At 36.3% G+C, this 12,523-nt stretch overlaps 1 protein-coding gene and 1 long non-coding RNA gene across 4 annotated transcripts in view; both read left to right on the top strand.

The window, feature by feature from the left end:
- Nucleotides 1-5,970, top strand: part of NDUFAF5 (NADH:ubiquinone oxidoreductase complex assembly factor 5) — a 36,917-nt gene extending 30,947 nt beyond the window's left edge. For 2 of the 3 annotated variants that reach the window (XM_079128507.1, XM_079128509.1), the window contains 3 exons: nucleotides 4,128-4,211; nucleotides 4,743-4,825; nucleotides 4,983-5,970. In XM_079128507.1, coding sequence (XP_078984633.1) covers nucleotides 4,128-4,211; nucleotides 4,743-4,825; nucleotides 4,983-5,075 — 260 coding nt within the window. In that variant the 3' untranslated portion in view covers nucleotides 5,076-5,970. Of the gene's footprint in view, nucleotides 1-1,591; nucleotides 1,712-4,127; nucleotides 4,212-4,742; nucleotides 4,826-4,982 lie in introns of those variants that run through there. The other variant, XM_079128508.1, reaches the window with a different exon arrangement.
- A 2,101-nt stretch (nucleotides 5,971-8,071) lies between these two features.
- Nucleotides 8,072-12,181, top strand: LOC306654686. The gene is made up of 2 exons (XR_013762027.1): nucleotides 8,072-9,664; nucleotides 9,696-12,181. It is a non-coding gene; the product is annotated as an uncharacterized lncRNA (long non-coding RNA).
- Nucleotides 12,182-12,523: the final 342 nt, after the last annotated feature.

Raw genomic sequence — 12,523 nt, 5'->3', positions numbered from 1 at the left:
ATGGTGGCAGGACTGGGGTGCAGGGGAATACTGAGGCAGGTGTTAAACCCTTTGATGAAACAAGGAAGGGACGGACCTCATTTTGACAAGAAACAGGAGTGGGAGATGGTTATGGCCAAATGGAATGGACCTCAGCAGGGTATTTCATAAGATGGAGGAAGCAATAGCCTGGAAGAAGCTCTGGGAGCAGCAAGGGCAGAGACCCTACCTCCCAACTCCTAAAGAGGTGAGGTATGCAAGCCACTTGAGAAGGCTGCTAGAGAAATGATTTTTCTTAAAAGTGACCCTCAGGGTCTAGCTGAGTTGTCCAAACTGACCCAGAACTCAAGATTCTCTTGCTTCAGCCTCCTGAGTAGCTGGGATTACAGATGTGCACCATGGCATCTGGCGCACTTGAGTCTCTTATGTCTCTTACTCATAGGATTAAGAGAAATCAACTGATGCATATTATATTCATTCACTTACCATTTATTGAGCATGTACCATGTGCCAAACACTGAGCCAGTGGTGAAAATACATAGCTCCTAACCTTCAAGGAACTGATATTCTAGGAGAGAGAGAGAGAGAGAGAGACAGACAGACAGACTCACAGAAACAGATAAGCCTTCAGCTGTAAAATGAGAGAAATATAAGGAAAAGGCCCCTAAATATGTCTAGGAAAACTTTTTGCAGAAAAGGCAGCACCTAAGTTATAATGATTTTACTAGACGAATGAAGGGGTGGTGGGTTGCTTTAGTGAGGTTGGGGGGGGCATTGCATTCTACACAGAGGATACAACTTGCTCATATAAAATGATGGAGTCATAAGAGAATATGCAGATCCTTCACTCTCCAGTGAAAACACTGTATATACTCAGTATTGCTTGAGTATATACAATGGGAAGATGATAGGAAATGATAGAGGATCAGAGATTTCTGTAATTTTTCAGCTGAACCTTGTAGTATCTTGGAAGAATATGTCATAGAGGAGAAATAGTCAGATTAGCATGTTAGAAAGCTCACCTTTTGGCCGGACACAGTGGTACACACCTGTAATATCAGCAACTCAGGAGGCTGAGGCAGGAGGATTGCAAATTCAAAGGCAGCTCAGCAAAAGCAAGGCACTAAGCCTGAGACCCTGTCTCTAAATGAAATGCAAAATAGGGCTAGGGATGTTGCTCAGTAGTCAGTGTCCGTGAGTTCAATCCCTGGTACCCACCTCCCGCCCCATCCAAAAAAAAAAGTTAGTTCACCATCCAGCATCATTTATGAAAAAGGTAAGACTATGTATAAGGGAACCAAGGCACAGAGAGAAGTTACTTATTCAAGATAATATAGTTAGTAAGTAGTAGAGTCAGGAATTATACAGCCTGATTCACATACCATTAAATCTCAACCACTCTGCCATGAAAAATGTCAGAGGCAGATAGGATAGGGAAAATGTTTATGGCAAATAGAAGGAGCCTGGGAGACAGACATCAAGTATGCTCCTTTGCCAACTAGAAGATATCGTTACCTTCAAATTGGTTTTTGTGTCTTATATTTGTGTTATACTTTTTTTCTTAATGGTTGCCGTGTGTCTCACTTAAGCTGGCATTGTTGTTAATTCACAGAAAAAAAAGTCCAGAATGTTGACTAATTTTACAAAACATGTTGCGTATCAACTGATGAATGCGTGAGAAATTTTCGAGGCTTTCACAGTGGTTTAAGGTAAGTTCACTTTTTGTTTTTAGGCAATACACAGTATTGTCCCTGATAAATCATCATAAGGTTTTTAAAATTTTGATAAGCAGTTGAACTTAACCTTAAAACACTGTGAGAGTTCTAAACAGTTATGTGCTGGCCTGATTTTTCTGTTATCCCAAAGCCAGAATACTTCCAAAGACATAAATATTTTTCCTAGGTGGTCTTCAGTAAAACTTCACCATAATATATTATGAAGTATCATTCCATTTTAAAGAAGTTAAAATTGAACCTAAGAGATGTTAAATCACTTTGTCCCTAGTTAAAAGCATTGTGATCCCAAAGTATGTATTCTTTCCACCACTCTATGCTGCTTCAACAAGGAGAGTGTGGCAATATATTTCTCTTGTGAGGGAAGGGTAGACTACTATAGCAGCAGTTATCACCAATAAATGTGGCCGTGCTCTTTGCATTTCTCCATGGCTTATCTGGGTCAGACCTGCAGAGATAGCATATGCCTCGTAAAGTTAATTAGTATATCCAAGTATATATTGGTTTTTTAGAAGGCATTTTAGAATGTCTGGGGCATCACCATGTTTACATTAAAAAAAACATTTAATCTGACTCCCCCTGTTGTCTGTATCTACTGTGTAAGTAAGCCAGGCAAATGGGAAGTTAAACAGAAATGAAAAAATATCTTTCGTCAGCAATAAACTCTTCCAGTGTAAGTCCCAGTTTACATTTGCTTACTATGCAAGAGAATGTTTTTAAATTAGATTATGTAGAAACCTTTAGAGGTCATCTAGTGTGGCCACTCTGAAGACCCAGGGTAATAGATCCAGTTGCCTCGTGACAGCAAGAATAAGCTCCACATTTTTCTTGTTGATTAACCTTCTAGTTTTTATCTATTGTTCTTCATGAATTGATGCTACTAAACTGAAAGGATACAGGATGAGTTCAGAATCATATTTTATTGTTTTAGAGAATAACAGGAACCTTAAAAGAAGAAAAAGGTTTCGTTATCGCAGCTAATTTGATTTTTAAAAAGCTGTTGAAAACTTAGAAGATTATTATTTTTAAACTATCAAAGAATACTGATGTTGAGAAGCTTATTCATTTCAATTTGTGAAAGTAGAAAAACAAAAATAAGAAACTGTCATTTGCTGGGTGCAGTGGTGCACACCTGTAATCCCAGTGACTGTGGAGACTGAGGCTGGAGGATCACGAGTTCAAAGCCAGCCTCAGCAAAATCAAGGCACTAAGGAACTCAGTAAGACCCTATCTCTAAATAAAATATAAAATAGGACTGGGGATGTGGCTCAGTGGTCAAGTGTTGCTGAGTTCAATCCCTGGTACTCCCCCATGCCCCCAAAAAAAAGAGAAAAGAAAAGAAAGTGACATTTGATTCTGTAGTAAAGTTAATTATAAATAACAAATAGAGTCAGGAATGATGGTGCATGCCTGTAATCCCAGCAACTTGGGAGGCTGACGGTAGGAGGATCACAAGTACTGAAACCAGCCTCAGTAACTTAGTGAGGCCTTAAGCAACCACAGTGAGACCCTGTCTCAAAAGTTTTTTTAAAAAAGGGCTGGGAATATGGCTCATTAAGTGTCCCTGGGTTCAATCTCCAGTACCAAAAGAGAGAGAGATTAAAGAATAAATAGAATTTTCATTTTTTTTAAATTCTTTTAATTTTGAAGACTGGTTTAAAATGTGGTCTTTTATAATAATTTTGTTTACGTATAAAGAAAAATCAAGGGCTGGGGCTATAACTCAGTGGTAGAGTGCTTGCCTCATACATGCGAGGCACTGGGTTCTATTCTCAGCACCACATAAAAATAAATAAAGATTTTGTGTCCATCTACTACTAAAATAAATGCTAAAAAGGAAAAAAAAAAAAGAAGAAGAAGAAGAAAGAAAAGAATCAAATGTACATTAACTTTTAACAGATAGTAGAATAATATCATAGCTTTTAACCATCAAATTAATAGAAGAAGTCTAAAAATAAATTTTAAGATATGAAGAGAAATGCCTCTGAAAAGAATGCTTACGTTTTTGGCTTAGAAGGAGTGAGGAATTGTGACACTGTCCTGTCCTTTGTCAAAGAATACAACTAAAAGAGGCATGAGATGTGACATTCTTAGAAAGGCACTTATCAATCCTGATTATTTGCCTCACGGGCCAGCTAACTCATTTTTATACTGTTGCTAGTAAGAAAAGCATTGTGGGGCTTCCCTCCTAAAATTTCTTTACCTGTCTTAATATTCAAGAGGTTTCAAAGAGTTTTGCTTCAGAATCAGGCAGCTATTTTCTGAAAGTGAAATGAGATTTAGGTTATTGTACTGTACATGACTATCAGAGACTGAGGATAGAGACAGTCTTGGATGAGATGTGTTAGGTAAGTGATATGGAGCTGCTCTGGGTATTTGCTATTTTCTCTCAAATTGCCTGTGGCATATTTTTAGGTATGGGTGAGAGTAACTGTTCATGGAATAGGAAAGCCCTGCTACACAGAAACACAATGCTGGCAGCTGCAGCAGTTTACAGAGGTAAGGAATTGACCTCTTTTTCCACCTGGTCATATCATGTTGATTTCCTTAACTGTTAAGCACCATCAGACTTCATGTTCTTCCTGTTGTATACACAGATGCAGTAACTCTGTATCTTTTTCCATACAACTCTTATCTACTTATTGTCAGCCTCTCCATTTTAGGAATTTTTTGTCTGAGGCATTCTGAGAGTCCTACACTTGCCATATTTCACTACATAATCATCTCAGATTTTGTGCCAATTTTTTTTTTTTTGGCAAAAAGTGGGGTATGACCATTAAGTGAATCCTTTAAAAAAAAAAAAAAAAAAAAAGTGCCAGTATTACTTAAAAATCATTTATTACTAAAACTGTCTTTGGTGCAAGATTAGGATGCACAAAATACTCGAGAATATACATTATGTGGTGGCAATGATTGTGCAGTGAAATATAGTATCCTAGTACCCATTTCTCTTTGCATGAGGTGACTTTTATTGAGCAATTTTTCCCCACTTGCATTTTTTCAGACTTTAACTATTACTTGTCTTTATAGAAATGTACAAAAATGAAGATGGTTCAGTACCTGCCACATACCAGATCTATTACATGATAGGATGGAAATATCATGATTCTCAGGTAACATTATTAAAGGTGTTACTTAGCGGGTTCATGTTTCTGTTTATTTTTCATTGTTTATTAACTTAGGGATGGGTTTTCTTATATGACAAGATTAAGAGAATAAGGACTGTGTATATGTATTTCTAATATCTTTAATCTTTTTCATTATTTACAGGCAAGACCAGCTGAAAGAGGTTCTGCAACTGCTTCATTTGGAGAGTTAGGAAAATTAAACAATCTTATGTCTCAGGGGGAAAAGTCACAATAAGCATTCTATTCACTGTTAATATAGTCCAGAATTTTCATCAGAAATCGATTCTTTTCACATCGAAAATTATTACATTTTGAAACAAGGAGCAATCTATAAATCATTTACTAGCAGACTTTTCAAGTAATTAGAATAACTTAATACCACATCTATATTTATTAAACATTGCAGAATCACATTGTTTCTATTTTCATAAGGATGCCAGTATAATGATCTGGGTGTCCTTTTTGCATATTCAACCTAACAGAAAGAAAATGTTTTCCTTGAAAACCCCCAAATATATTCCTGTATATAAATGTCTGACTTGATAGGAAAACATTGCTCATGCTGAATTTTTATACCTTTTTCTCCTCTGGTCTTTTGTTATTTCTGTGGGAGGACCATACCCATGGAAATGAGAGGAAGAACATGAGAGGCCCTTTAAAGTTCTAGCCCATGTAGAATGAAAACAGACTTTTGTCATGACTGCTATAAAATACTTAAGCCAAAATTATTTATCAGACTATTTTCTTTGCCTCAAAGAGAAACAGGATTATGTTCCTTCTTAAGAGCTGCTGTGTAATTTTGAACTTTAGAAGAGCATGTATTTTTCTTGAGTCCCTCCTCGCCCTTTTCCCCCTTTTTAAAAGCATGTGAATTCTAATCTTTCTTCATTTTCACCTCCGTGGTCTGGGTTGAACCACCATGATTTCATATCCCACCCTACCTTAGGAAAGAAGAAAACATTTTAAAAAGTTATAGAGGCTAAAACACATACATAAAAGTTTCTTCACAGGGCTAGAGTTGTGGCTCAGTGTAGAACACTCACCTAGCATGCACGAGGCCCTGGGTTCAGTCCTCAGTACCACATAAAAAATAAAAAATAAAGGTATTGTGTCTACCTACAACTAAACAATTTTTTTTAAAAGTTTGTACATAGTGATTAAATGAGCTGTTATCATTAGACTCTTCCTTTGTAATTTCAGTCCTTTAGTACTACCATGCTAATTCAAGTTAACTGACCATTGTCATCTAAGGTTCAGAAATATTTGGAAACAGTCAAGCTCCACATCTTACAATTAGTGGGAAGAAGATAGCAATAAAAAGAGGAAACGGGGGACGTTGGGAAATAAACAAGTGAGTGCCAATTCCATTTTCTCTAATCAGTGACAAGCTATTTTGCTGGTTCCAGTCTCCTTTTCAGCCTTAGGAAATTTATTATATTGTTTACGTCTTTCTTTCAGTCTCTCTCCCACTTGCTTACCCTCTCTCTGCCGATGAAGTGCCAGGCTCTTCATGAGTGTACAAAACTTACTAATTCGCACATAGTAGATATTTACATTTTGAATTGAATTAAATTATATAAAAACATGCTTTCCCAAAACCTAAATTATAGTTAAAAGCCAAAATTTTGTAGGAGAAAAATTTGAGGGAAATGAGTGATATTTGGAATTGTCATGTTTTTGGTAGCTCATTTTATTTATTTATTTTTTAACCCAAAATGAAAGAAAGTACTTAAGAAGTAGAATTTGGGTTTTTTTGGTTTTTTTTGTATTATTTGTTTTTTTAGCTTAATTTTTGGAATTAGAAGAGAACAATAACAAAAACCCAGGTATTAAAATGAAACTGAAACTGAAAGATATATACATTCTAGATACTTATGTTTCCAAAAGTACACAAGTTGATATACTTTAATTTTTGTTTTTGAAGAATGCATACAAAACTGTTAAGTCATTATTTCTGAGGAACTAGATTGTGTCAGTCATTCTGTTTGAATGTTTGTCAGGGCTGTCAGGGGTGGGCAAAACTAGGAGCAACACTTATATCTGTTATAGTTTTATCTTTCTGTAAATTTGGGGTTTTTTGTTCTTTTGTTTTTCACCAGGGATATTAGTTTTGTTTGTTTAATAGCAATAGGGTATATGTGGACTGTGAGGTGCGACTGGGGAGGAATCTACTCTGGGCTGTCTCAAAAGTAAGCTTCATTAGTTTGGAAAAATAAAATAATTAACTAACTGAGGACTCTTATTGTTTAATGTGAGTGGCTCTCATGAAATTATTTTAACATGAGTGACAGGTAAAATTTTTTTACTTGATAGCTACTTAAAGTATTTGATCAAGCTTTAATTGTTTGGAACTTGAGGAAATTGGTTTTTCTGAATAGGGATTTTTTTTTTCCAAATAATTAAGAGTTCTTCCTTTTAAGAACAAAATATCTTCTCAAAAACTTTTCTAAAACTTGTTACATTTTTATATGGCATATGGAAAATAAACTTTTCTTAATAACCCCACAATTATCATAAACTCAAGTTGTATTTTATTGCTTTTTCCCAAACTGTCTGGCCCTAATAATAATTTGGTTTGTTTTGTATGTCTGTTCCATATACTTCTTATTTGCTGTCAGTTGTCAAATCTTAGCAGTTTAAACAATGAACTTAATTGAATCAGTTTTTGCCCCTTCTGATCTGTTTTAAGATTAGATAAATCAGGCTGGGCATGGTCATGGAAAAAAAAAAAAAAAAAGAGAGAGAAAGAAAGAAAGAAAATGGAAATGAATTGGTGGTAGAGCACCCTTGGGTTCAATCCCCAGTACCACAAAAAGAAGAAAAAAATAGAATTCATGTGGAATGTTTCTAGGACTTGTGTTTATGGTTTTCACTCTAATATAGGATTACAGTATATGGTAGCTATGATATCTATTGAATGCTAGGAGACTTTCTGGATTGTTTCCTGGTTCTTAACAGCATTCTAGGTTGTTGGCCTAGAGAATTTCAGATGTAGCAGTATATATGAAAATTAAATTTGTAAAACAGATTGTTTGCTTATGGAAAGAATATAGGAATTGCTGAGATAGAAGCTACCCTTATACATCAAGTATGTATTATGATTATAAGAAGTTACAAATGTGTTACTCATAAAGCATCTGTGAAGTAAGTTTGGATTTTTCAAAACCCTTTTAGTACCATTTTTATCCACTAGGTGGAAACACTACAGTATGAACTGTATTGACCTTGTGTTACAATTTTTATATTGATTTATGTAGGACTAGAATGAAAGTATTTTGCTATGGATTGGCTTCTTTTTAGGAAGAAATGAATACTCATGTTTGTAAAAGAGAAAGACATTTGAAACAGTATTATTATTTTATTCCTTTGTAAATTATTAGTAGCTTCTCTTGCCTAAAAAATGTTTCTAACTCTTGAGGGGCAAAGGAAGAATTTTCTTCTTGTTGTTAATGAAGTTTAGTTTCAGGAAACCCATCATAAGTGAAGCTGAACTTCCATAAATTGGTATATTTTTAATTCTCTTCTTAGATACTTTATAGATAAATCTTGGTGGTTTAAAAAAACATTAATTTGAAAATAAGGGGCCCTGGGCCCTGGTAAGTTTTATTAACAAATGAGAAAATAATGCTTTGCTATCTCTGGTGTTAAAAATCTATCCACAAATCTTTTGATGTGCTTCTCTTTAAAAAAAAAGAAAAGAAAAGAAAAAATGGGGCTTCGTTCCTGTCCCTTTGGGTTTGGGAATCTAGTGACTCTCTTCTAGTGAATAGATTATGGAAATAAGAATGCATCACTTCCGAGACTCAGTAATAAAAGGCATTGCTTCCTCCTTGCTCTCTCTTGGATCATTCACTCTGAGAAAAGTCGGCTGCCATATTGTAGGTCAGTCAAGCAGCTCTGTGGGAGAGATCCAAAGAATAAGAAGCAGAGGCCTCCTGCCAAAAGCCATGTGTGAGACCCATCTTGGAAACAGATTCTCCAGTTGGAGGGAAAATTCAGATGATTGCGATCAGAATTGATGTTTTGACCTCAGCCTCACGAAAAGACCCTGAGCCTGAACCACCCAAGCAGAACCAGAATTATAAAAGGGGAGCCAGAACCACCCCAGCAAACCTGTCCCCAAATTTCCTACCCAAGAAACCGAGATTATTAGTGTGTGTAAGTGTGTGTGTGTTTTTTAAGCCATTGTGTTTTAAAGTAATTTGTAACAGCGGTGGATAACTAATACACTCTCTGGGAAAAGTTGGGTGTTGAGGGTCAGCTCTTGTTACTTTAAGTATAAAATTTAAAATTAAGTAAAATTAATATAAACTGCCTTACTACATTTGTTCTCAAAGAACACAGGCCTAAGATATTCTTGCCTGGAGGTTTGATTCCAGTGGATCTTGAAATAGAACTAACCTGATCAGTGTATGGGTAGTAGGCCTCGAAGTCATTTGCTAGGATGTTTAGGATCAATTTTCTTGAAGTATGATTGGAGCAATTTCTAAAATAAAAGCAGAAAATTTGGAAACATTCTGATCTTAAGAATACAATGAGCTACACAGCTATATATGGATTCCTTAGTCTGATTTCCTTTTCCCTTAGCTGTTGAGTTGCTGACAGCTCGTTATCAGGATGATCTGTTGACACTGCACACTTATCAGGCTCTCAAACAAGCACAGTGCTACGGAAATAGTATGGACTTTTTAAAAGCCAGACTTAATCCTGTCTTCATTGCTAAAATCAGACAAAGGTTAACTACCTGTCCTTTCAAAGTGGTCGGTCTGTCTCCAGACTGCACATACAGGAATTCCATATGTTCAGTATGCCCATTGCTAATCTGTGAGAGCCAGCCTGGCAGAATAAGTATCAGGAGGATTTGTCAACTTTTGCCACAAAAGACTGAAAATAGAAGAAAGGGCAGGGTGCCTGGGGGTTGGGTGGCCTGGGTGCAGTCATGGCCCTGCTTAATAAAATTCAGATCTCTCTGACCCATCTCTAAACTTCATCTCTCAGACCTTAGTATTTTCATCTGTAAAATTACACTTTTGGTACTCAATCCAAGAGAAGGCTGCCAACCTTCTTCCAAGTTCTTGTGTGACTTTTTCAAACAAAACTTTTACCTTCCTCTCCTTGGTTGACAATCACAACTTCAGTTAGCTCTTGTCGCTAAAGTGGGAAAAGGGTTGTGAGCCATTGGACAAGATGATCTGAGAGGAGCTTTCAACCTGACCCTAAGACCTGAGTCCCAAGACAAAGTAGGCACCATTGTCTTCCCATCTTTACAATTTCTCAGCTCCCTGTTGACTTGAGGCCTTCCTTTTCCCTTTGAAGTTAACTTTGATTTCATCCAAACACAAGGTTTAAGAAGGGAGTAGTGTGATTTACCTTGAGTTCTCTAATTTTAAAAGTGGAATGCATTTTTATTTTAATTTTCTGAGCTACAAAGAAGGGCTCCAGATACTTACATATCCAGCTTGGATGGTACATTTTCTATGGAAGGTAACATTTTCTCATAGTCACCAAGCAGTAAGTGGGGCCAGATGGAAGTTAAATCACTGAGGCCATGACCTTGAAAGGAATATTAAGACTCCAGCCTCTTCCTTTTTCTCTTTTTGTTTGATGACCGACCCCCATGAGTTAAATAGCTTCGTCTGCCACTCACTCCCTGCCATGTGGTGTTACCTTGCCACAGGCCCAAAGACAATGAAGCCATGTGACCATAGACTGAAATGTTTGAAACCATGAGCTAAAATGAACCTTTCCTCCTTATAAGTTGATTCTCTCAGGTATTTTGTCACAGCTAAAAAACTAACACACCACCATACCAGCAGCATATTAGAATCATTAAGATGATTGCATCCACTGTCTCTAACACATACTTATTCCTGTCCCTGAATCTTTGTCACTGCATAACTGCCCATCCTCCAAATTCTGGTTCCCTTGCATTGTAAGCTCAATTATCTTTCAAATCCACCTCAAGTTTATTTCACTTGTCCCAGGCCATCTTGAACTTTTGTTTGTTCTATCTCATTCAGCATTTTATACATTGTTTCCTATTCATGAATTCTGCTGCTTTAGCTAAAGCTCCTTGAGCATTGACTCTGCTATAACCAGGATTCCTTAGCCACAGAAAAAGCCCAGGTGGAGTCATTTGTGATCTCTGTGAGTGCAGCAAATGGGACACTGGCAGGAGAGGCTTCAGTAGCACATTCAACTGCAAATTCTAAGAATCAGTCACTCATTCAGAAATCTGAGTAACAAGTTGGACATAGACAATATGTCCCAGAAATACAATTGCTGGGCCTGGGAAATGTGGCAGGGCCTGGTCCTAGAGAACCATGATGTGAGGTCAAAGCAGGGCTGACTGGGCAAGATACTATGGCAGGGGGGGCTAATTCTCAAATCCAGACAAGGTATGTAACTATCATTAGATACTAGAGCAGCCTGAGTTCTGAAATCATGCCTCCCCATCAAATCCCGTTTCTACTACTAAGTAACCTATCGTTAGTTTTTCAACTGCTCTGAAATGGGAATCTTTCTTAGAAGCAGTGTACAACACTTGACAGAAAATAAGCATCTCAGGTCTAGAAAACCAACCTAATTGAATGCTTTATATGTCTGATGTAATAACTTAAATTATAAAATAGATGTCAAAAAGAAGATGGGGGTTGGAACATGGGAGAAAGTTTCCAGAGTAAATATGGTTGGCAAAACTGAATTAAGTGGGTCTCTTTTTTGTAAAACTTCTAAGAACATAAATTTCCCAAAGAAACCTATTTTTTATGGCATCTTCCAGACAAATAACCCAGTAACCCTTTTATCAAGGAGCATTTTGTAAGACCTTGAATCTGGGGAATTATTAGCCTCACACAATGCTAGGAATTGTAGAAACTTATTAAATTGTTTGAATAGTTCTGGAAAACTTGACAATCAGTTATCAGAATCTGTTTACCTGCAGAATTGTTTCTGAACTTTTTGAAGGCAGTCCACACAGTGTTGTTAAGTCCTGGGACCTTATATATGTTACTTGACCCCAGTTTCCTCTTCTGTAAGAGGGATGATGGTATAATATTCTCCCAGAAAGGGAGAATGAGTTAATAATATCACTTGGTTAGAACATAATAAGCATGATAATGTTGGCTATTATTCTAAATAGAATGAATTTTAGAGTAGCATTCAAGAGTAAATTATTGACTGCTGTTATGCTAGTTTACCATTTGTACTACATAAAATTGTCTCTTGCTCACACTGAATGACTGCTTAAAGTTACTGTCCCTTTATAAAAGAAAAAAAAAAAAAAAGAATAAATCCACAGCCTCACAGCTATTTTGCTTCTGTGGCAAAATCCAAATAGAACTCAAATATAAGAGATGTGATGCTCTATTAGGTGAAGATTGAACTTTTCTTATTTTAGAGGCACTTTATCTTCACCTAGAAATTATTTTCTGATTAATAAAATACAAGTTAGAATGACTCATTTTACACAAGCACACCACAAAAATAGGAAATAATTGCTTTTGTATCAAAACATAGGTACAAAATACCAGATGAAATTCACTGGGTGGCAAAGGAAAAAAAAAAAAAAAAACAAAACTAAGATTTCAAATAAGACAGCTTGAAAAATAGTTCTATTCTTGCCACACGTGGGAAGATTTTAAAACATGTTTTGTTATAGACCTTAATTTCTCTCCTGAGAGG

This window comes from Sciurus vulgaris, assembly GCF_902686455.1.
Source record: "Sciurus vulgaris genome assembly, chromosome: 2".
NCBI classification, from domain to species: Eukaryota; Metazoa; Chordata; class Mammalia; order Rodentia; family Sciuridae; genus Sciurus; species Sciurus vulgaris.
The sequence above is the reverse complement of the archived record's forward strand: the minus strand, read 5'-3'. Positions and strand labels throughout refer to the sequence as shown.